Below are 23,169 nucleotides of genomic sequence, written 5' to 3' on the forward strand. Positions count from 1 at the left end.
GCGGTGCAGCCGGGAGCGGGGAAGGGGATTGGGATAGGGGGAGAGGGGATTGGGATGTGGGGGAGAGGGGATTGGGGTACAGGGAGGATGGATTGGGGTGCAGGGAAAGGGGATTGGGATATGGGGAGAGGGGATTGGGGTACAGGGAGAGGGGATTGGGGTGCAGGGAGAGGATTGGGATATGGGGAGAGGGGATTGGGGTACAGGGGGATGGGGGTCGGGTGAGAGGGAGAACTGGACTATGGGGGAAGGGGGATTGGGGTAGAGGCGTGAGGGGGATTGGGGTACATGAGAAATGGGAATTAGAGTATGGGACATTGGAGTGTGGGACAAGGTGGGATTGGGGGTATAGGGGGAGAGGGGGATTGGGGTACATGGGGAAAGGGGGATTGGGGTGTGTGGGAGAGGGAGGCCCAGGGTTCAGGGGGAGGAGGGGAGGTCAGGGTCTGGGAGAGATGGGGGACTCAGGGTATGGGGGAAAGGAGAGATCGTGATACAGCAGCAGAAGGATGATTTGGGCATGGAGAAAAGGGGGGACCCAGGGTATCCTGAGAGTTTTAGATCCCTGATTTCCACCAGAGAAACAAGCAAAACCCAGAGGGGCTGTAACTAAATGATCTTTAAGGTCCTTTCCAAATGGGTCCAGCATTCTATCAATCTCTTCTAAGGGCAACCAGGGCTTGCATGAACCTCATTTGCCTCCTCTTTGGGGGTGGTTGGGTGCACATGGGGACTGTTTGGGGTTTTTGGGATCCCAACAGATACCCTGTTGGCTTGTAAATTTTCAGTGAGGCTGATCCCATCCTCCAGCTCTACAGATCACTGCACATTCCCAAACTGCCCTGAGGGTCTCTGGAATGCCTCATCACAGAATCCCAGATTGGGTTGAGTTGGAAGAGACCTTAAAGCTCATCCAGTGCCACCCCAGCCCTGGCAGAGACACCTTCCACTGTCCCAGGTTGCTCCAGCCTGGCCTTGGACACTGCCAGGGATCCAGGGGCAGCCACAGCTTCTCTGGGCACCCTGTGCCAGGGCCTCCCCACCCTCAGGGGGAACAATTCCTTCCCAAGATCCCATCCATCCCTGCCCTCTGGCAGTGGGAAGCCATTCCCATGTCCTGTCCCTCCATCCCTTGTCCCAAGTCCCTCTCCAGCTCTCCTGGAGCCCCTTTAGGCCCTGGCAGGGGCTCTGAGGTCTCCCTGGAGCTTCTCTTCTCCAGGTGAACACCTGCAGCTCTACTGGCTGCTGGGGATTTTCAGCCACCAGGAGATCTGGGGGATCCTTGTGCCCATTTTGAGGCTGGCAAAGCGGTGGTGAGCAAATCCCTGTGGCACAGCCAGGGCTCCTCAGTGACCCCGAGGAGGCACCAGGCTGGGAACGAAGCAGTTAAGGCCCTGCAAACCACGGGCAGATGATATTGTGTTGTATAACACACAGATAATACGTTTTTTTCCCGGCATCTGTGCTCCAGCTTGCCTGAAAAGCTCCAGACCTGAATTTCAGCCCCTGTCAGCAGTTCCAGTGCAGCCTCCCAGCGCAGTAAATTCCCGGCTTCGTGTTCATCTGCCTGGGCGCAGAGAATCGCAATTCCTGCAAATGCATCTCCCAGACATCCCCGGCGAGCCGCAGCTCTCAAATCAACCCGGGGGAAGCAGAGCAGGTTTTTATTTGAAGGCAAATATAAAGCGAAGCTCCCAAGGGAGCGCAGCCCAGGGGAGGGGAGATAAAGCCACCCTGGCCGGGCGGGGGGGACAGGCCATTGTTTGCGACAAAGGACAGGAAACGAGCCTCAAAGGGGACATGAAAGGACCTTAAAACAAATGCAGATCAGCCGGGGAGAATCGCTCCGAGCATCCCCGCCTGCACTGCCCGGGGGCTGAGAGAGGGGACAGGGGACCCCTCGGGTGCTTTCCCCCTTGGGGGAGCTGAAAAGGGCCAGAGGGGGCTGGGATCACCCCAATCCACCCTATTGTGGCCAGACAGAATCATCAAATCAAGGAATGGCTTGGGTTGGGAAGGACCTTGAAGCTCATCCCATTCCACCCCTGTCATTCCATCCACCTTCCATATCCCAGGGTGCTCCAAGCCCTGTCCAGCCTGGCCTTGACCTTGTGGTTAGACTCCATGATCTTAAAGCTCTTTTCCAACCTAAAAAATCCCATTATTCAAAACCCCTTCCCCACATCACCCCCGGGGTGTGACTGACCCGGGCAGGGCAGCCAGAGGTTGTCTTTACTCCAGCTGTGGGCTGCTCTCCCTCTCCCTCAGTGCCCCCAAAACACATCTCACCCTCCATCTCCTCTGCCCAACCCCACACAGCCTCAGAACTGGGTGGTTTCAGGGTCTCCTTAGAGCCACACCACGGAGGGGGGAGCTGCTGTGGTGCCCTGTTAGCTGGGAGCTCTCTGGCTGGAGAAAACAAGCTGCGTTCAGCAAGTCACAAAGGTGCCAAAAACACATTAAAGCCAATTTTCTTTCTACAGAGATACCCCTTATCTGCTCTGGAAAGGAGTGGGTTTGGTCCCTTTGGAGCCTGAGCACTCTGCTAAACGTCCCCACCTCGTTCTGCTCCTCCCAGTAACACCAGGCTGGTGCTGGAGCCAAGTGCCAGAAATGACCCCCAGTGGCCCACGAAGCCATTTCCTGCCATACAAGGCAGGCTGGTGGCCCTGTGCCAGAGGGGACAATAAGGGACCATGGGGCCTGGCCTGTGAGCCCTCGTGTTCCTGTTTACTTGGAGCCTTGGTTGTGGATCAGAGAGATTTCTCTGGGGTTTTTTGAAAGAATTTTTAATGCAGCCGCAGGCAGCAGTGCCCACATCCTGCAGGAATTCTCCTCCAGCACCTGGCATTGGTGGCCTCGTGCCATGGTGGGCACCTTCCCCAGCCCTGCAGAGTGCCACCAGCTCTGTCACCCCCTGGGAGGGCAGCTGGATCGAGGCCACCTCTGTGCCAGGGCAGTGACAGCCCTGCTGGCCCTGTCCTGCCCTGTGACGCCAGCAGCATTCCAGGCTCTGGAGTTTGTGGCTGGCCAGGACAGCCCAGGGCTCTATGTGCTCTTGTCACATGAGGGAAGGGAAAAACATCATCACAGCCCCACAGTGACAGACAGGGAGTTCCTGCTGTTATCTCGTCCTGCCTTTAGCTGAGAGCCTGACCAACACCCTGCCTTTATCAGCCTGCCCAGAGGGGCTGCGATGGGGGCCTGGCAGGGGGACAGGGATGTGGCACTGGGGACAGGAATGGGGCATTGGGAATGGGAAAGTGGCACTGGGGAGGGGAAAAAGGCACTGGGGAGGGGAACACGACACTGGGGACAGAAAGGTGGCACTGGGGATAAGAAAGTGGCACTGGAAATGGGAAAGTGGCACTGGGGACAAGAACATGACACTGGGGACAGTAATATGGCTCCGAGGGTGAGAATGTGGCACTGGGGACAGGGAAGTGGCAGTGGAGCTGGGAACATAGCCCCGGGGATAGGAATGTGGCACTGGAGACTGGAACGCAATGCCTGGGGAAGGGAATGTGGCTCTGGAGAGAGGAACACAGTGCTGGGGACTGGAATGTGGTGCCTGGGAATGGGAACGTGGTGCACGAGGATGGGAATGTGGCTCTGGAGAAGGAACTAGGGTACTTGAGGATGGAATCATGGTGCTGGAGACTGGCACACAGCGCCTGGGGGTGAGAGCACGGCACTTGAGGGTGGGAATGCGGCTCCGCAAACAGGAGCACCGTGCCGACGGAAAACCTAGGGTACCTAGGGATGGGGATGTGGCTCTGGAGACTGGAACACGGTGCTGTAGACTGGCACTCAGTGCCTGGGGATGGGGCTGTATCTGGGGCGAAGCACGAACGCGGTGCCGGGCAGAGTGCGCGGTGCCGGGACTCGAACCCGCGGATCCCGGGGGCGCTGGCGCGGCGGGGCCGGCAGGGGCCGCTGGCGCGGGTGCAGTTCCGCGCGCGGCCGGCTGGGGGCGCAGCGCTCGCCGCCTTTGTTGCCGTTGGCGCCTCTTCCTGCGCCGGGCGGCGGCGCGCGCGCGGGCGGGGGCGGGAGCGCGGGGAGCGGCGGGGCCGGGCAGCGGCGGCGGCACCGGGAGCGGCACCGGGAGCGCGGCTCGGGCTCGGCGCGGCGGAGCGGCGGGAGCATGGAGATGGAGAAGCGCTTGACGCTGGAGCTGCGCAACAAGAAGCCGAGCGAGGTGCGGCGGCGGCGGCTGGGAGCGGGCGGCACGTGCCGCGGGGGGGTGCGGGACCGGGAGAGCGGCTTGCCGGGGTTCCGCACGGCGGGGAGCGGGCGCGTTCGGCGGGCGGGGACGGAGCGGCGGCGGCGGGCGCGCGGGGCGGCGGCGGCGGGAGCGCTCCCGCCCGGCCCGCGGCCCCGGCATGGCGGCGCGCACGTGCGCGGGGGGCCCGCCCGCCCCGGGTTCGTGCTGCTGGCCGCGGCGGGGCTCTGCCGGCCCGGCCCGGCCCGCCGAGGGGCACGGGGGGCGGCGGGGCGGCGAGCGGGCAGGGCCGGGCCGGGCCCGGGCGCGGCGGAGGCAGCAGGCCCGGCCAGGGCGGCCCCGCGCGGCCATGGCGGCTCGGCCATGTTAGCGGGCCCGGCCGGGCCGCAGCGGCTCCCGCGGCTTCCTGCGCCCGGGAACGGCTCGGGGCTGCGGGGATGAGCCCTTCGGGTGCCCGTGGGGCCGCTCGCTCCCCTCCGCTGGCGGCCGCGGGGCTGGGCCCGGCGCTGCGCGCTCGCTGCTGGCCGCCTCATCGCCGCGGCTGCCCTTCCCGGATCTTCCCTCACTCTGCATCGTCCCTTCCCTGCATGTCCCCAGTCCCCTTCGCCTGCATCTCCCCGTTCCCGCTGCCCTTTCCCTGGCTCTCCCTAGTCCCCTTTCTCTGGCTCTCCCATCCCGGCCGCCCCGCTGGGCCCTGCCCGGTCCCTCCCTGGCCCTGGGGACACTCGGTGTCGTGGCAGCTGCGGGCTGTGGCACCCCAGCACGGCGGGAGCGGGTGGTGAGCGGGGCTTTGGGTGGAGATTAAAGCGGCTTCGTGCACGGCGAAGGGATTTGCAGGACGAGAGCGGCTGGGCAGGAGGAGCTGCGAGCGCCGGGTGCCCGTGGAGTGACGCCAGGAATTGCAGAGCCAGCGGGGTCAGGGCTGGGTGGCGCTGGGTGTCCCGCGAGCTGCTGTGTCCGGCTGCGGCGTGTCCCGTGCCATCGGAAAGGGGCTGAAGCTGGGCTTGGCCGGGTCTGTTCATGGCTCCGGTGAGGCCTGGCACAGCTCACCCAGAGCAGCTGGGGCTGCCTCGTCCCTGGCACTGTCCAAGGCCAGGTTGGACAGGGCTTGGAGCTATCCTGGGTTGTGGAAGGTGTCCCTGCCCATGGCAGGGTGGCACTGGGTGGACTTTCCAACCCCAACCATTCCAGGATTCCATGATAACCTGAGGAAGTTCAGGCTCAACAAAGCAGCAGCCACCCAGGTCTGGCCTTGAGCACCTTTACATCCCCCACAGTGACAGTCTTGGTTTGGCTGGAGCCTTTTCTGGGGTGCTAGAAGCAAAACACACTCAGCTATGAAACTTCTGGCAGAGCCTCTGCAGAGCCCCCAACCAGCCATGCCACTTGAGGAGTTTGAAGCGATAATTCATTCAGAGCTTGTGCTGTGAAGGTGGCAAAGATGGCACAGCAGCCCCCAGACTCTCCCTCTGGCAAGGCAGAGTGGTTTTAAAATGACTCCCTAATAGTTGGCTGATGTGAGCAGGAGAGGTAAAATGGGAGCGCTGCGAAGGAGGAATTTGGAGAGTGCCACGAGCCTTCTGGCCAAGGCTCATTTTTGCATCTTGCTGTCAGGAATGTGTGGGGTAAAAGCAGCTCTTGGAAGTGGCTTGGGAGAGCTGGGACTGAGGCACTCACTCACCTGTGGGCTGGGGGGGACAGGGGTGTTTTCCCCCAGGTGTTTGGGGGGAGCTGTCCTGTGCTGGTGCTTTGAGGTCCTGGTTGATTCCTGTGCTGAATTCCTGGCTAATGATGGATCCTGTGTGTGTGGTGATCCAATGTGTGATGCCATCAGTGCTCCTGTGTCACCAGCCTGAGGCAGAGCTCATGTGCTGAGCCCTGCCCAGGCACCCATGTCACCTCACTGGACAGTGTCACAGGGAGGCCAATCCTCCTCCTGGTGCAGGCTTTCCACCCCCCAGTGGCATGGGGGACAAAGTGGAAGGGGACAAACCCAGCTGACCTCGTTTGGCCTCTCGTTAGCAGAGCCTGAAGCGTGACTCTGAAAGCTTTATTGATGCCTTGAGTGCACAGAGCGCTGGGATGTGACCTCGTGGCTCAAAAGCCCTGCCTGTGCTTCCTGGAGAGCAGGGACCTTGGTGGGGACACTTGGTGGCTTGTGCTTAAAGGGTGGAACCCCAGCCACTGTGGGGGATTCTCACCAGAAGTTATTTGGCTTTAAGGTCTGAAGTTTGAGTGAGGGGATTTTGCTGCGTTCTCGATGTGTTGGTGATGTCACCTTGGGAGGCCCGAGGGGAGCTGTGGTGACAGCCGAGGTGACAGCTGTGGGTGTCTCTGTGCAGGTGAAGGAGCTGGTCCTGGACAACTGCCGCTCAGAGGATGGCAAGGTGGTCGGACTCTCCTCAGACTTCGAGAACCTGGAGTTCCTCAGCATGATCAACATCAATTTGCTGTCCGTGTCCAACCTCCCCAAACTCAACAAGCTCCGGAAGGTGAGGCAGGGCTCTGTCCCTTCTCCAGCAGCCCTTGTCCTTGTGCTGCCCCTGGTGGCAGTTGGTTTTCCTGTATTTGCCAGAAAAATGCAGTTGAATTTTGCTCTTTCCTCCCTGTCTGAGTGAGTGAGATGGGTCGGTTTTAATGGGCAACAAAACCCTTCTGAGCTCTTCAGGTGTTTAGTGCCCTTCCTCTCTTGCTTGTGCTGTTGTGCTGCTGTCAGAAGCTTTATAACATCATAAATATGTTGGATTTTGGAGCACTTAGCAGCATGGGGGTGGCTGGCAGTGCTGTATCCCTGCAGGAAAGGGGTTTTAAGGGAAAACTTGACCCAGAATTTGGGTGCTCCCTGTAGCCCAGTTCTCAGGGTAATTTCCTTCCCTGTATCACGAGCTGAAACACTTGGTGACCATGTGATGTTCCCTCCCTTCAGCTGGAGCTGAGTGATAATAGGATTTCTGGTGGCCTTGAAGTTCTAGCAGAGAAAACTCCCAACCTGACACACTTGAATCTAAGTGGCAACAAGATCAAAGACATCAATACCCTGGAGCCCTTGGTGAGTGGAGGCTGTGCTGGAATTCCAGGGATGGCATTTCCTGTGGGGAATGGGTCTGTGTAGCAGGAGTCCAACATCTTGGTAACTGTTCCAACAGCACTTCGTGGTTCTGATGGGAACAGATTTGATCCCAATTTGAGGCTGGGCCAGTAGTTAATGGCTCCTCAGTCTGGAAAAGCAGCTGCCAGTTGCTAAAGGAAGCGTGAAATGGGGCTGGATGAGTAAAACTGTGGATGCTCAGTGTCCATCTGAGAAGGGACCATAAAGGGTCGGAGGCAGTTGGAGGTAGGTGGCACCTGGGGTGTCATGGAATGAGGGAACTGAACACCAGTGAGGGCATCTGTCCCATCAGCCCAAGGATTCTGCTGTCACAGCACTGCAGGGCTGCCATTCCCAGAGTCAGGATCGCTGGGGCTCCATCTGAACTGCCCCAGGAATGCTCTTGCAGTGAGGGGTTCATGAAAGGTCTAATGCAGGGCATTTGCCTCATTGGCTGTTTGGTCCATCCATTCCCTGCAGAAGGAATTTGGGATTGTTTTGCTCCTCCTTTCCTTGGCACAGTGCCTGCTGTGATGGCCTGAGCTGGGCTGTGCCAAGGGCAGCCAGGCTGCAGCTCTCCCTGAGCTCTGCTCTTGGTGTTCTGCCTGATACTGTGGGCAGGATGAGCCCAGCTCAGCAACTCCTGAGCTTCCCGTGCCCATTCAGAAGAAGGAAAGATTTGCAAATACACAGAGAGTTGGTTCCAGAAGGGGAAGCCAGGACAGAGGAGCTGGATAGAAATTTTCTGTGCCCACAGTGCGCAGGAGCAGTGATCTCTCCATCCGAGGAGCACATGGGGGCAGAACCACTTCTGAGCTGGATCTGGGCAGTGCCCCAGCTGTGCTGCCTTGGCTGCCTGAACTTCACACAGTGCTGTCAATAATCCTAACAACTTGATTTTTGCAGAAAAAGTTGCCAAACCTCCACAGTCTGGACCTGTTCAACTGCGAGGTGACGATGCTCATCAACTACCGGGAGAGCGTGTTTGCCCTGCTGCCCCAGCTCACCTACCTGGATGGCTTCGATGCTGACGAGCAGGAAGCCCCTGACTCAGACCCTGAAGCAGATGGGGATGCACTGGAAGATGAGTATGAGAATGGGGAAGGTGAGGATTTTCTCTCCTCCTGGTTTTCCTGCTGGGGAACAACTCATTTTCCACTCCATAAATGAGGGTTGGCACTGGAGTAGGGGCTGGGAGGTGCCAGGGATTGGTGAGGTCCCTCCTCATCCTCTGTGCCTCCTGCCTGTGCTCACACAGCACTGAGGGGACAGGGGTGGCTGGGAGTGGCAGGGATTTGGGAACTGGAGCACTTCCCTCCCTCCCCCTTTTGGTAGAAGGCGAGGAAGAGGAGGACGATGAGGAGGAAGACGATTTGGATGAAGAAGTCATTGACGACGAGGAAGATGAAGATGATGATCTGGAAGGTGAAGAGGAGGAGGATGGAGTAGATGATGAGGTGAGGCTGTCACTGGTTCAGCACCAGGCCGGGCATTTGTCCCTTGTCTGGTGGCCCAGGTGTCACATGAGCCTCTCTGGGGCAGATCTGAGCAGTTTGCTTCCTACTCTGGCTTTTTCCCTGCACTTTGGACTCATGGTCCACAGAGTTTTCCAGTTCAGAGCTCAGCCTGGCACTTCCATGGCTCTGAGTGATGAATCCATGCAGCTCCATCCATGGGGATGTGAGGAGCTCTTGGAGAAGCAGCAGCTCCTCCTGCCACCCTGAGGCTTTGGTGGGGTGGGAGAAGGAAAGGAAAACTGTGGAATTACAGCTCCTGCAATTGTGGCTCTTCACACAAAGCCTCTTGTTTTAACCCCAGGAGGAAGATGAGGAGGAAGATGGTGAGGAGGATGAAGAAGATGAAGCTGAGGAGGGTGAGTTGAGTTCTAACAAACCAATTTCTTGTAGAGCTGCCTCAACAGTCAAATATTTGGTGTTTTTGGAACTTCCCCAGCCTCAGTGCAGAGCTGTTGTTGCTGCAGCTCTTCTGCCTGAGCTGATACTGAGCAGAGTCATCACCAAGGGTCACCCAGGGGGTGGGAAAGAGGTTTCAGGACTTTCTAATTCCAACCATGCCAGGTAATTCTGAGAGGTCAGTTGCTTAGAAAAGCAGTTCTGGGAACTGATGGGCTGTGCAGGAGCAGGATTTCTGTCCCTGGAGTGTGTGAGGAAATGCCTTGGGGACACTTTCCCCTCTCCTCAGCTTAGACCTGAGCTTGGGGCCAAACCCCTCAGGTTGTACAAATATAAACACCCAGGTGAAAGTTGACAGAATATTGTGGCTGGAGTGAATTCGAAGGATCTTGGATGAATCATAGAATTGTTAAGGTTGGGAAATCCCTCTGACTCCAACAGCACTAACCCCTGTCCCCAAGTGTCACATCCACACGTTTGTGAACACTTCCAGGCCTGGTGATTCCACCACTGCCCTGGGCAGCTGTGCCAATGCCTGAGCACCTTTTCCTTGAAGGAATTTTTCCCAGTATCCAATCTAAACCTGCCCTGGCACAAATTTAGGCCTTCTCCATTTATCCTGTCCCTTGTTACCTGGGCAAGCCTGACCCCCTGGCTGTCCCCTCCTGTCAGGAGTTGTGCAGAGCCAGAAGGTCCCCCTGAGCCTCCTTTTCTCCAGGCTGAGTTCCTTTCTCAGCTCCCTCAGCCACTCCTATTGCTCCAGACCCTTCCCCAGCTCTGTTCCTTTCTCTGGACACACTCCAACCCCTCAGTGTCCTTCTTGTCATGAGGGGCCCAGAACTGCCCCCAGGATGTGAGGCCTCAGCAGTGCCAGCACTGGGGGCCATGAACTTGGTCAGGAGTGCCTGAATTCTGCAGATGCTGCATTTTTGAGAGTGTTCAACAAAAAAAGCCCTTTTTCAGCTGTTGAAACACAGGATGCTCAGAGGGCGTGGAAAGTTGTTGGTGTCTCATGTCAGCCCAGGCTTTTCCATGAGCAGCAGGACAGGGTGGATCTGCTCCCAAACAGTGCCAGTGCTCATTCCCAGCTCCTCACGAGGCCTCAGCTCAGCTGCTGTGCCCTGGGCTGGGCTGCAAGAGTGAATCTCCCCCTCTCTTTGCAGACCATCCGTGCGGGGAGAAGAGAAAACGAAGTCTAGAGGATGAAGGAGAGGAAGATGCAGAGGACGAAGAGGACGATGAGGATGACTGATCCCAGCGAGCCAATCAGTTTTACAGACTCTGACTGTGCTTGTCTTAACCTCCCCGTTGTGTCTGTGTGAGACTGTAAATCCCTGTCTCCCACTCCTCCTCCTCCCTCTTTGTATGGCTGCAGCGTCCACAATATATTTTTTTAAGATTTAGAATACTGTAGGCATTCAGGGGAATCTTCCATACAAGGCTCACTTTTTTCTCACAAGTATCTCATGACCAAAGGCTTTTCTCCGTTCGGTGGTTTGTGCAGCAGCTTGCAAAAAAACAAACAAAACGAAACAAAAAAAACCCACAAAAAAAAAGCCCACAAAAAAATCAAAGAGAAAAAATCTCCACCTTAGGGTATCTTTGTGTCTGAAATCAGCTGTGCCACACTGGACCCAGAGCTCCAGCTCACACCCTGCCAGCACAGAAGGCCTTTGCCACCCTCGTGCCCTCAGCCCAGGGCTCTGAAGATGCTTTTTGAGCCACCTTGGGTGCAAAATCTGGTTCATCTCCGTGGACTCGGAACGATCCCTGAGGGTGTCTCAGATCTGAAATCATGGTGATGTGATCTCTGGACATGCTTGAAGATGTTTTAGTGCTGGGGGGTGGGGGGTGCCTGGGGTTTTGGGGGGAGGGAGGGGCTGCTTGCATGACCTGGTACCTCTGCGATGCACCTTGCAGTAGCCCTGCGCTTGCTTTCCTATTTTTATTTTATAAACTGGAACATGATTCCCATCAGCCACCTGAGAACCATCCCTTGGGCTGTCCCCAGCGAGGGGGATTGCTGTGGCTCTGTCTTTGCTGCAGGGAGGCTCCTGGTGCCCCACAGCAGCCTTTGGGAAGGGCTAGGGAAGGCAGGTGTGGGGATACTGCTCCTGCAGCAGCTCCATCCCCAGCACAGCCCCGCTCAGCCACGATCACTGTGATGCTCCTAACTCGTGTTAGCCTGTAAATTCTCAGGGTCCTTCTGCCAGCCAGTGCCAGCTCTGCACAGTCCCCCGGTGCCAGCCTGGCCTGGGCATCCTCTTCCTCCTCCTCCTCCTCCCTTCCCAGCACGGAGCAGAAATCCAGCTGTCCCCTCACCTCCCTGCTCCGGAGGTGCCACCGATGCCACCCCGAGGCAGCTGGAGGAGGGAGGATGTGGGGAGTCCAGCCAGCTGCAGCATTCCCAACCCCATTCCCACCTTCCCTCACCCCAGAGCTGCCCAGCCGGCGCATCCCTCGGGAGAAGTGGCCCCGGGGAGGCTGGGGTGGCACAGCTGTCCTGCTGCCGGGGCTCCCGGGGGTGCAGCCAAGCACTGGCACTTTGTGGCATTCCCGAGGGTGCCCCGGGCACTCCGTGGCCCCCCCGGATCTGAGGCTCCAGCCCTCCCTCCCCTCCGAGGAGTGTGTGGGGTGTGTTTGCAGCACATCCCCCTTCCTGTCGCTTCCTTCTCGCTGGTGTCTCTCGCATTGTACAGTCGCTGTGACCATTCGGAGAAGATCTAATCCTGTAAAATGCAAACTGAGTAACTTATAAATGTTTAAGGAATTTAAAAAAAAAAAAAAGAAAAAAAAAAAAGAAATGTCAGAGCAGCAGTTACTTCTAATTTTTTTTCCCTGCATTTTTAGCAGATTGTATGGATTTTATATTAGCCTAGTAACTGTCAGGTTTTGATTGGTCAGACTAGTCCCAGAAATAAGGATCTCCAGCCCTTTTGTATCTTTTGTTACAAAATTTGGATAAAACTTTAATAAAGACTTCAGTTTTTAAAAATCCATTGCAATGGAGCTTGTCTTGGCTGCCTCTGCCTTGGGAACAGCCAGGAATGCTCGGAGTGGGAGCTTTGGGTCCCTCCTGGGAGCTGGGAGTGTCCCATGTCTTTGGGAGAGCTGAGTTAGGCTCAGCCAGGGCTGATGGGGACGGAGGGGCTCTGCTGTGGGTCACAGCATGGTGGGGTCTGCAGGACCCCCACAGGCCAGTGCTGCCCACCCTGCCCTTGGGGGTGGCTAGAGCCAAATCACAGAGTCAGGGACAGCTTGGGAAGGGTCCCCTCCTGTCTTTTGGGGTGGAGAGGGCAGGGTGGGCTGGGGGCCAGGGCAGCTGCCTGTGCCAGGGCAGTGGGGGCTGAGCTGTGCCCCCTGTGGGGGCTTGGGGTCCTTCCCCTTGGGGGGCTCCATGCTCCTGTGCTGGCTCTGTGCTGAGCTGGCCCTGTCAGGACTGCAGCCTGGGGACACTTTCAGGGTGTCCCTCCCCCTGCTCAGGGCCTGAGGGGACCAGGCTGGGCTAGGAAGGGCATGGGCCCAGCTTAGGGGGGCTGCAGGATGGAGTTGGGGCATCCCAGGGTGCTGCTGCTGTGTGCAGGGATGGCAGGAGAAGTCATGGCAGGAGGAGAAACGGATGACCACCCTACCCAGGTGGCCATTGGGCCTTTCTGCCCCATCCCCAGGTTTGTGTCCCCTCCTGGGGCTGGTGGCAGCAGCAGGGCAGGGGGTGCCAGTGCTCCCATCGCTCCCATCCCTCACTCTTCCCATCACTCCCAGCCAGGCCTGCCGTGGGCACCAGCAGGTCCCAGCACGCCTCCCCTCAAACCAGTTTGCAGCAAACTTTTCACCCTGCTGGGCTGGACCGGCAGAGCAGGACTGGGGGAGCCTCAGGGTGCTCCCACGGGGGGTGCTGCCCCCCTGGGCTGGGCACCAGGGCCCCTGCTCCTCCCAACGGCTCTTCCATGCCATTCCATGCCCTCTTCCCATCACCTCTGCCTGCAGCAGGGCTGGCACAGCACCGAGGCTGCCCGGGGTTGGGGTTCTGCCCTGCTTTGGGTGCTGGGGTGCAGCTGGCAGAGGCTCCAGCCCTGCTGCTGAGGAGCCCTGCATGCTCTGGGATGTGCTGACAGGGGTCAGGGGGAGCAGAGAGAGCCCCTTCCCCTTCCTCACACCTTCCCCTTTCCCAAACGCTTCCCTTTCCCCTTCCCCAAAGCAGCCCCTGGCAGGGCCAGCCCGGGGGAAGAGGGTCACACACCCGATCATGTCCCACTCCTCTGGTTTTTGGGGGCTCCTTAGCCCAGCCCTGTTCCCCCCTTACCCTCAGCCCCCATGGGGACTGACAGAGCCTCTCCCGGCCGCCACTCCTGTACAATTCCCATTTATTATTCCGAGATCTCACTCCAGAGAAGTCCACTAACTCCTGAGAACCTACCGGGCTCCCCCAGAGCCCCTGGGGCTGAAGCAACAAAACCTTGAAGGGAGGGAGGCGCAGGGGCTCCGGGTACTGGAGTTTCCCAAAATAAAAAGGAAGGAGAGAAATTCCAGAGGAAACATCCACCTCTCTGGCAGCCCGGGCTGGGCTGGAGGTGCTGCTGTCCCCAGGGAGGGGTCCCTGTCCCAGCACGGTGGCAGGGGCTGTGCTGTGCCCCCTGCCTGGCTCAGGGGAGGGATGGATGGGGAGAGTCCCGTGGGAGCCAAGAGCATCAAAGCTGGGAGTACAGGGAGTTCTCCATCTCCGGCGTCAGCTTGGCGTGGAACGGGGTGAGGCCCACCCCGAAATCTGCAGGGAGAGGGAAGAGAGCTGTCAGCACCTCGGGGGGACACACGGACCCCCAGGGCATCACAGGGGCTGGGGGGCATGGGGAGGGCACTGGGAGGGGATCTGAACCCCTCAAGGGTACTGCAGGGGCTGGGGAGGGCACTGGGAGGGCACATGGACCCTCTGGGGCATTGCAGGGATTTGGGGAACACAGGGAGGGCACTCAGACCCCACAGGGGCATTGCAGGGATTTGGGGAACACAGGGAGGCCACTCAGACCCCACAGGGGCGTTGCAGGGATTTGGGGAACACAGGGAGAGCACTCAGACCCCACAGGGGCGTTGCAGGGATTGGGGAGGGCACAGGAAGGACACACAAACCCCTCCAGGACACTGCTGCAGGCTGGCAGTGCAGGGAGCAGAGCCCGGACAGCCGCTGGCAGGACAGAGGGAGCAGGACGTGCCTCATCCCATTCCCACAGGCACCCCGGGGCAGCCAGCAGGGTCCCTCCCGTACCCATCTCCGCCTCCAGGCGCCCGGGCGGGGGGTTCTTGCGGTGGTCCTCGGTGTGCAGGGTCATCTCGTCGCGGGAGGCGGTGGAGAAGGGGCACTGCGTGCAGCTGTAGCGGCCCCGCGTGTGCTCCCAGACGATGCGGCTGTTGGAGGAGTGCCCTGCAAGGACGGGCGGGCAGGGAAGCACAGGGATCGCCCCGGGATCGCCCCGGGATGGTCCCCGGGATCGCCCGGAGCCGGGTGCCGGGTGCTGCCGCGGGGCTATGGGGGCTGCAGCCCCCTGCTCCGAGCCTCACAGGCGCTCGGCGGTTCCCTTCCCGAGGGAAGCACCCCGAAACTGGGCGCAGGGAGCGAGGCTGTGCCCCCCGGCCCCGGAGCAAAGGGCACGGCGGGTTCCAGCCCGGGCTCAGCACTGGGGCACTGGGGGCACTGGAGCCCAGGCAGCTGCTGCTGCTCCTCCTCCTGCTGCTTCTGCCCTCGGGGCCAGGCTGGGGGGTTTTGGGGGTGCAGCCCCCCGCCTCTGAGCCCACCGGCTGTCCTCCCGGGAAGGAGGGAGCCCGCCCTCCCCCTCTGCTCGGCGGGAGCACCGCAGTGCCCGCGGGGTCTCTCCCGTCCCCTGTGCCCCCCGCCGCCCCCCAAACCCCCCAGCGACAGAAAGCAGCCCCCACCCAGTAGGTGCCAAACTAACCTGGTGTCACTCCTGAGCCAAAGCATGGGAGGAGTGGGCTGACACTCACACCTGCGGAGGGAATCGAGGGCCAAGACAAGCATTAGGTCTTCCCCTCCCTGGGGGGACCCGTGGGAGGGCAGGCCTGGCCAGGCCCCCCCGCCTCGCACCCCAGCACGCCGGGGAGCAGCAGGGCCGGGAGAATTTGGAGGCTTTTTTTTCGGTGTTTTGCCCAATCGAACATCGCACAGGGGGTGGCACGGGCGGGACGGGGCTGTGAGGGGCCGGGGAGGACTGGGCCGATCCTCGGCGGGGCGGCGGCGGGTCCTGTCCTCCTCGGGGAGCTGCTGCTGGTCAAGGCGGGAGCGCAAGAAGGTTTGTCCCGCACGGCTCGGCGCGCTCACCTTGGCTTTTCTTCCACACGGCGTTGGACACGCTGGGAGGGCCGTGGCCCGGCAGGAAAGGCCGCAGGCGGTGCTGAGCCGGGGGCTGCGGCAGCCCGTAGGGCGACTGGGGCACGTAGGACAGGAAGGGCCCCGGCACGGAGGACGCGGCTGGCCCCGAGAAGCGAGTCAAGGACGACGGCCCGAACAGGCCGGGCTCCAGCAGCGGGAAGGGGTGCGGGGCCGGCGACACCAGCGGCAGCGAGCCGGGCAGCTCGGGCAGGCCGGTGGGCAGCGCCGCCGGGGCAGTGTCCGTGCCCAACGCGGGGCCTTCCTTCTCGGCGGGCCGCAGGGCGCTCGGCAGCTTGGGCTGCCCCTCGGGGGGCTTGGCCGGCGGCTCCTTCTCCGCGGCAGAGGTAGCGGGGGGCAGGCCGGGCCGGTCGGCCTTGGCGGGGGGCGCGGGGCTGCTGGCGCTGTCGGAGCAGACGTGCAGGTGCTTGAAGAGCGAGCGGTGCGTCCGGAAGCGCAGCAGGCAGTTCTCACACCTGTGGGTCAGGAGAGCTCTGTCGGGCCGATGCTCCCCTCGGCATTGCCCTGCCGCACTGGGGGCTCCGTGGTGCCTTAGGATTTTAGCTTCTATGTTTGTCATGTATCTGTAATCCTGTGATTCTCTAGTGTATAACTCTAAACTCCATTCAGGGTGCTAAGCTGCTGTTCTCTCATTTTTAGACAAATCAATTCCTCTCTAAGCTCCAAACTCAAGGATCTCAGGCCCCAAGATATGTAAACAGCAGTGAATTGGGGGAGCAAACTTGGAGTAATTGACTTCATTACCTGAAGCTGTAATTGGAGCATTAACCCCCAATATGCAAATGGACAAAACTTACAAAGTATGAAAAACTCATGACCTGCTGTCCATTTTGGGTGTAGTCCCTGGGAGGGCTGTGAGTGCCCTAAATGCACCTGAAGGCCTTCAATAAATAGAACTGCTTTTATTCTCTTAACCTTGTATAGCCTCTGTTTTAGGAAAGCCCAATTTTAGGCATTACGGGGATGCCTGGCAGCTGCCAGGTGTCCCCAGAGAGGACAGGGGATGGGGACAGGGAGCAGCAGCACTCACTTGAAGTAGCGGTTGGGCTTGTAGTGCACCTTCATGTGGGCCATGAGGTCCTGCATGCTGGGGAACGTCTCGCTGCAGCCCAGCGTGGGGCAGTGGAAGGTTTTGCCTGAACACAGAAATTCAAAGGCAGATTCAGCACCAGCCCAGCTGGGGACAACCCCACTGCAAGGTCTCCAGCACCTCCCACGCTCCCCCCACTCCCATCTCCTGGAGCTACCAGCACCATCACCACCCTGCCTTGGCTCTGAGCCCTGCTCTGCCCCCTCCCAGCCAAAACCAGGGCCCGTGGGGTGTGCTGGCCTTACCCTCGAGGGACTGCGTGGGTCTGTAGTGCACCTTCAGGTGGTCCATCAGCTCCTGCATGCTGGGGAAGGCCAGTTTGCAGCCGTAGCTCGAGCACTGGTAGTGTTTCCCTGCAAGGACACAGATCCGTCGGCCCTGTCCCTTGTCCCTGTGGCTGTCCCCTCCCCGGGGCGGGGCTGGGCTCACCTGGGACAGGTCTGCGCTTCAGTGGCCGCAGCTCCGGGGCTGGAGTCCCTCCGCTCCCCGCCACTGTCACCGGGGCACCGGGCACGGCTGGGTCACTGCAGCCTGCGGGGAGAGGCCGTGAGGCTCAGCCCTGCCAGAACACCCCTCTGCCCTCCCCTTCCTGAAAAACAGGGAAGTGGAGCCTCAGGGCTTCTGGCTGCAGGGGGCTGGGGAGGCTGGAGCCTCTCAGGGTGTGAGAGCTCGGAGGGGCTGTGCTCTAGGAAAAGCTGAGGTGTGAGGGTGAAGCCTGATGGTGTCTGGAACATGCTGGGTGATGCCACCTGCACACCGAGGCACACCTGGGCACAGCCCCATGGGGTGGGATTTGGCCAAAGGGACCTCCCAGCCACAGGACCAAAGGCTCCCCCTGCTCCTGCCCCGATTCCTCCCAGGGGACTCACCTGCCCCCTCTGCACCGAATTTCCCCCGCAGGGAGAAGGTGGCCACAGCCTCGTCCTTCTCTGTCTTCATGGCCTGGCTGGAGCTGGGCACGGGGACAGGGACACGGCAGCTCCTCCTGGTGATGCTGCACCAGAGCAGGGAGAGAGGTCAGATGGCAGCCTGGAGGGATGGTGACTCCCTCCTCCTGCTGCTCCTCCTCCTCCTCTTCTTTACAGAACCACAGGGTTGGAAGAGACCTCCAAGATCACTGAGTCCAACCCATGCCTAAGACCACCTCAACTAAACTATGGCACTGAGTGCCACATCCAATCTTTTTTTAAACACAACCAGGGATGGTGACTCCACCAGCTCCCTGGGCAAGCGATTCCAAATCTTTATTACTCCTCCTCCTCCTCAGTGCCCCATGGCTGTGGGACTGACCCTTCCACCTGGACTGAGCCCACAGGAGATCCCAGCTCCACAGGGGCTCTGAACCCAGAGCTGGCACTGTCCCTTCCTGCCCCTGGGTGGTCCCCAAAGCCCCCAAACATCACCCCAGACTTGGCCAGGATCCTGCTTGTGTAGCCAAAAATTGCCCCAAACTGCAGGATCCCCTTGCCAAGGCACAGCCCAAGCAGGGATTGCTGGAGCTGCTCCAGCCTCCTGCTCCCAGCTGGGCTGGAGGGGCTCCCTGGGTTCTCCCTCACAATTCCAAAGGGTTTTCCAGCCAGGAGGAACAGCAGATCCCACTGCATGGCCGGGAGTTGGTGATGGGCATGTGGGGACAGTTCCTGCCCAAAATTACATCATCTTGGCCTCACCACACCTTGGCACGAGGCTCCCACATGGCTAAGCCAAACTAATTCCCAGTGAAAATCAACTGGAAAATCCTCTCAGTTTGGGATATTTCTCTGCAGTATCTTAATGTTGGAGCGAGACAGAAAATGATGAGAACTAATGGCAGTAATAATGCTAAGAAATAATAAGCAATGATGAAAATAAGGACAAAATGAAAATGATAACATGGTAAAAATAATTGCAATTATAACAATGCTGATAATGATAATAGTAAAATAATAATAGTAAAATAATAGTAGTAAAATAATAATAATAGTCAAAGAATCATAATAGTAAAATAATAATAGTATAATAATAATAGTAATAATAATAATAGTAATAGTAATAGTAATAATAATAATAATATAATCATCAGTGCTGGGGCTGGGAAGTTGGGCTGGCACTGGCCAATATTTCCCCAAGAGCTCAATAACTCCTTGGGAAATCTCCCTGGGGATCAGCTCGGCTGGATGAGGTACCCCATCCTTCCCACTAACATCTGCTCCAGAGGCATTTTCCCAGCTTTTGGCTCTGGGGGGTCTCACCCAGCAGGGCTCAGCCTGGTCAAGCCAGGCTCAGCAGCTGTTCCTGCAGCACCCAGCACTCTGGGACCACAGCCTAGTGGGAAATAAATCAGGGAGGGGGAAAAAAATCCATGTGGGATTACTCCTGTGGCTGCCCCTGGGCTCCCAGCTTTGTCTGGGGGTTGTGGGGCTTTTTTGTTGTTGTTTTCTCAGCTCGGCAGCCTCGCAATGGAATCAGCCAACCACGGAGGGGGGTTGGCATGGAACAGGGAATCTGGGGCAGGACTGGGGCTGGTCATGCCCTGGGAAGGGAAATTCAGCCCTGGATGGAGGGGATGCTCCATCTCCATTCTTCATCCCTGCAGGACATGGGGTAAACATGGGAAGCTCCTGGCAGCTTTGATGGAGATTTGTTTTACTGGGGGGAAATGCAGGTTTTGTTGGGATAAAAGGTCTTGGGAACCTTCTTTTGGGGGAGACAATACTAAAAAGGTCGAGGCAGGGCTGTGTCTGCCTGCCCAGCCCCTGGGCACTGTCCCTGTGGCACTGCCATGTTTCAGTGCCTGACCCTGAAGTGTTGGAGCTGCTGGAGCCTTTCCTGCCCTGGAGACTGCAGTGAACCAAAATTCCCAATTTTCCCTGCTGGAAATGCCGCTCTGGATCACACCTGGGTGGCACAGCCTGTGCCCAGGACCTGCTGGCACACCCCTGGCACCGATGGCCTCCGGAAGAACCCAAAGGGAGCAGGGCCATGGCACTGGGAGCTCAGCTGCAGCACAGGGAAGTTTTTCCAAGGAATCAGGAAATTCTTCCTCAACAGCACTGCAGCAGGGGACAGGGAGCTCCTGGTGCTCCAGAGTCAAAGCCAGCAGTGCCTTTGGGTGTCGGAACCTCCCTCCTGTCCCTCTGGGATCACAGATGTCACTCTCCATTTCCCGGCTGCACCCCAGTGTTGCATTGTAAGCTGATTTTTTTTCTCTGGAAAAGCTGGGAAAATGTCTCTGGAGCAGATGCCATGGGCAGATTCCATGAGGACAGGCAGGATGGACACTTGGCTTGTGACCCAGTGTTCCACACGAGTGACATGGCAAAGGACATGGTGGCAGCACCCTGTGACTGGTTTTGGGGAGCAGGTGGCACCTGTATCATCCTGCTGTCATTTGTCACCTCCCCATGGGATGGTGGCCAACACTTCCCATCCTCCAGGACTGTGTTCTGCAGCCCTGAGTGTGACACTCCATCCCAGGTGCCACTGTCCTCATCCCCAGTGACTTCCTGTGATCCCAGAGATGTCACTGCCCTAGAGGTGTGACCCCCTGGTGACATAATTCCCCCAGAGACAGGACACCCCCCTAGAAATATGACTCCCTCAGAGATGTGCTTCTCCTAGAGATGTGACACCCCCAGAGATGTGACCCCCAGTGCAAACCTGCCCTGGAACCCCTGATCCCAGAGCCACCACTGTCACTGTCATTATCCCCAGGGTTCTCCTGCCACAGGTTCAGCCTCCCAAAACGCTGCTGACACCAAACTCCCTCATCCCAACCCCTGAGGGGTGAGCAAGTACCCCAAAATCCCTCCCAGGGGGCTGCCAGCCATGAGGGTAAGCAGGATGTTTGCAGCTGCCGCTCACCCCGAGCAGGCTGTGCTGCTGATTCAGTGAATAATTAATACAGCTCATCCCCCTCAAACCAGCCGGGGGCTTTATCCGCATCCCGAGCCTTTTCTCAACCCACCCTGGGAGGATAAATGGGACAAATAATCCGATTTGAGCATCTCTGAGGCCCGAGGATGAGGAGGCTCCCCCCAGTCGCAGCTCCTCGGCGCAGGAGAGGAGACAAAGGCTCTGAACAAGGGGCTCATGTGATCGCGCAGCCGGCGAGCGCCGGGGGAGGAAGCTCCAGCCAGTGCCACCAGCCCCGGGCTCGGATCCACGTCCCGAACTCAAACCCACCCTCTGGATTGCCCTGGTGCTGTCAGAAATCGCAGGGAGCTCGCAGGGAGCTGGGGGTGCTGGGGGAAGGATGCTCCAGGCAGCCAGGGCAAGGTGGGTGCCCCAGTCCTGGGCATGGCTGGAGCAACGCTGCTCTGCTCTGCCCCTCCCTGGGGGTTCCCTGCCCCTCTCTGTTGGTTCCCTGCTCCTCCCGGGGTGGCTTCTCTGCTTCCCAACTCCCAACCTGCCTGGAGAGCCCGTGGAGCCCACCCCGGAGGCAGTGACAGCGCTGAGCCTCATGCATGGCCTTGCTGTCACATCCCCATGGTGGCCACGGGGACAGCTCAGCCCAGGCCCCTCTTCCCTCTGAGGGGGTCCCCGCTATGCTCCACACTGCTCCAAGCTGTGCTGCCATCTCCCCACATCCCCACACCATCCTGCTGCCGACCTTTGCCTGATCCGCCCGGCTACATCAGCTCTGCAGCTGGAAAAAGCCCCTCTTTCCCTTCAGGAGCCACCTGGGATTGTCAGAGCTCCGTCCCTGAGCTGGCCAAAGCTGACCCCGAGCAGCAGCACCAGGAAGGGTCACGCCGTGGCCAAGGCCGGCAGCCCCAGCTCTGGCAGCAACAAAGCAGCTCCCGCAGGTGGGGAGGATGGAGGGAGCGCAGGGAGATCCCGGCAGGTGCATCCCGGCATGGGTGGGAGGTCCTGCTGCTCCCACAGGCCACACACACCTGCCAGGACCTGGGGCTGGTGGCTCCCGCAGTTCCCTGTCCCTGTCCCTGTCCCTGTCCCTGTCCCTGCCAGCCCCACAGGTGGTAACCCCACGGTTCCTGGGGCTGGTAGCCCCCACGGGCCACACACCCATGGCTATCGGTCCTGGGGCTAGTGCCAGCTACGGGAGCACCCCACGGCCACCCCCGCCATGGGCAGTGGCCCCGGAGCCGCGGTGGGCAGCAGCTCCCTGCCCAGCCCCGGTGCGGGTCCAGCCCCGGGAGCCAGGACAGCTCTCGGTGCCGGTCCTTCCCCGTACCGCTACACCCCCGGTGCCAGCACATCCCCCGGTGCTGCTTCATCCCGGTACCGACCCAGCTCCGGTGCCAGCACACCCCGGCACCGGGACACCCCTCGCTATCGGTACCGCCCCGGTGCCGGGGTACCCCGCTGCCGGTACACCGGTACACCCGCTCTCGGTACACCCCCGCTGCCCGCGCACCCCCCGGTGCCGCTCCATCCCCCGATCGCGGCTCTCCCCCCGCTGCCGCTCCCCGCCCGGCTCCCCCGGTGCCCGCCCGTCCCTCCCGGTCCCTCCCGGTCCCTCCCGGCCGTACCGGGGCTGCGGCGGGGCCGGCGCCGCCCGGGTCGCGCATCAGCGGCGGGGCGGCCGCGGGGCCATTTTCTGTGCGGAGCTGTCGCGAGAGCGGGGGGAGGAGGAGGAGGAGGAGGATGACGGGGGGGGAGGAAGGAACGTGCGGAAGGGCGGGCGGGGGCCTCGGGGGGGGAACCGGCCCCGCCCCGCTGCCCCCCGGCTGCTTTTCCCGAGGGATTCTGCCCATCCCGCATCCCGGCGTCTGCGGGCAGCTGCAGCATCCCCGGAATTTTGGAGCATCCCGGGGGCTTTGGGGCATCTCGGGGGTTTTGGAACATCCCGGGGGTTTTGGGGCATCCCGGGGGTTTTGGGGCATTCCGGGGTTTTGGAGCATCCCGTGGGGTTTTGGAACATCCCAGAGCGGGAAAGGCATCGACCATCCTGAAGCTTTTGGAGCTTCTCAGGGCCCTTGGAGCATCCTGGGGTCTTGGATCATCTCAGGGGCTCAGAACATCCCGGGGGCTCGAGCATCCTGATGGTCTTGGAGCATCTCAGGGCTTTTGGAACATCCTGGGGCTTTGGAACATTCCAGGGACAGAGATCATGGAGCATCCTGAGGCTTTTGGACTTTCCTGGGGGCTTTGAAGCATCTCAGAATCCCCAGAGCATCCCAGGGCTTTGCAGTGTGCTGGGCGCTTCAGCCCCTGAGCCCTGTGGGAAGTTCTGGACCCTTTGGAGCATCCCAGGGCCCTCTGAGCACCCCTGGTTCCTTGGAGCACCCTGGGACCACCCCAGACTCCTGGGGACATCCCTCCAACTCGTGTGTGGCCCTGAGGAGCACCCCAAGCCCCTTGTGGCCTCCAGGATCCTCTCAGGAGCCCCTGAGAGACCCCCAGACCCCTAGGGAGCATCTGGAACCCTCTGGAGCATCCCAGGGAGTGCCTGGGGTGGCTCAACTCCCACACCTCTGCAGGGCTGAGTGGCAGAGCATCCCACCTGACAGCCCT

The 23,169-nt window shown here is 59.9% G+C and overlaps 2 protein-coding genes across 4 annotated transcripts; one reads left to right on the plus strand and one right to left on the minus strand.

Annotated features, from left to right (window-relative positions):
- Nucleotides 1-4,055: 4,055 nt before the first annotated feature.
- Nucleotides 4,056-12,220, plus strand: LOC146426275 (acidic leucine-rich nuclear phosphoprotein 32 family member B-like). Of its 2 annotated transcripts, none has more exons than XM_085040903.1 (7): nucleotides 4,056-4,198; nucleotides 6,565-6,714; nucleotides 7,149-7,271; nucleotides 8,217-8,415; nucleotides 8,646-8,767; nucleotides 9,129-9,183; nucleotides 10,387-12,220. In XM_085040903.1, the coding sequence occupies exons 1-7, from the start codon at nucleotides 4,145-4,147 to the stop codon at nucleotides 10,473-10,475; spliced, it is 792 nt and encodes a 263-aa protein (XP_084897029.1). In that variant the 5' UTR covers nucleotides 4,056-4,144; the 3' UTR covers nucleotides 10,476-12,220. The 2 variants fall into 2 exon arrangements, with proteins under 2 accessions (XP_084897029.1, XP_084897030.1); XM_085040904.1 differs by having other exon boundaries at nucleotides 8,649-8,767.
- A 1,350-nt stretch (nucleotides 12,221-13,570) lies between these two features.
- Nucleotides 13,571-22,305, minus strand: ZNF414 (zinc finger protein 414). Of its 2 annotated transcripts, XM_085040901.1 has the most exons (9): nucleotides 22,185-22,305; nucleotides 17,580-17,704; nucleotides 17,140-17,241; nucleotides 16,956-17,063; nucleotides 16,651-16,756; nucleotides 15,552-16,075; nucleotides 15,169-15,219; nucleotides 14,484-14,639; nucleotides 13,571-13,988 (listed from the first exon to the last, which is right to left on the minus strand). In XM_085040901.1, the coding sequence occupies exons 2-9, from the start codon at nucleotides 17,647-17,649 to the stop codon at nucleotides 13,912-13,914; spliced, it is 1,194 nt and encodes a 397-aa protein (XP_084897027.1). In that variant the 5' UTR covers nucleotides 17,650-17,704; nucleotides 22,185-22,305; the 3' UTR covers nucleotides 13,571-13,911. The 2 variants fall into 2 exon arrangements, with proteins under 2 accessions (XP_084897027.1, XP_084897028.1); XM_085040902.1 differs by lacking the exon at nucleotides 15,169-15,219.
- Between the last annotated feature and the right edge of the window lie 864 nt (nucleotides 22,306-23,169).

The sequence above is a fragment of the Lichenostomus cassidix genome, chromosome 28 (assembly GCF_008360975.1).
Source record: "Lichenostomus cassidix isolate B80296 chromosome 28, HeHo_3.0, whole genome shotgun sequence".
Classification (NCBI taxonomy): domain Eukaryota; kingdom Metazoa; phylum Chordata; class Aves; order Passeriformes; family Meliphagidae; genus Lichenostomus; species Lichenostomus cassidix.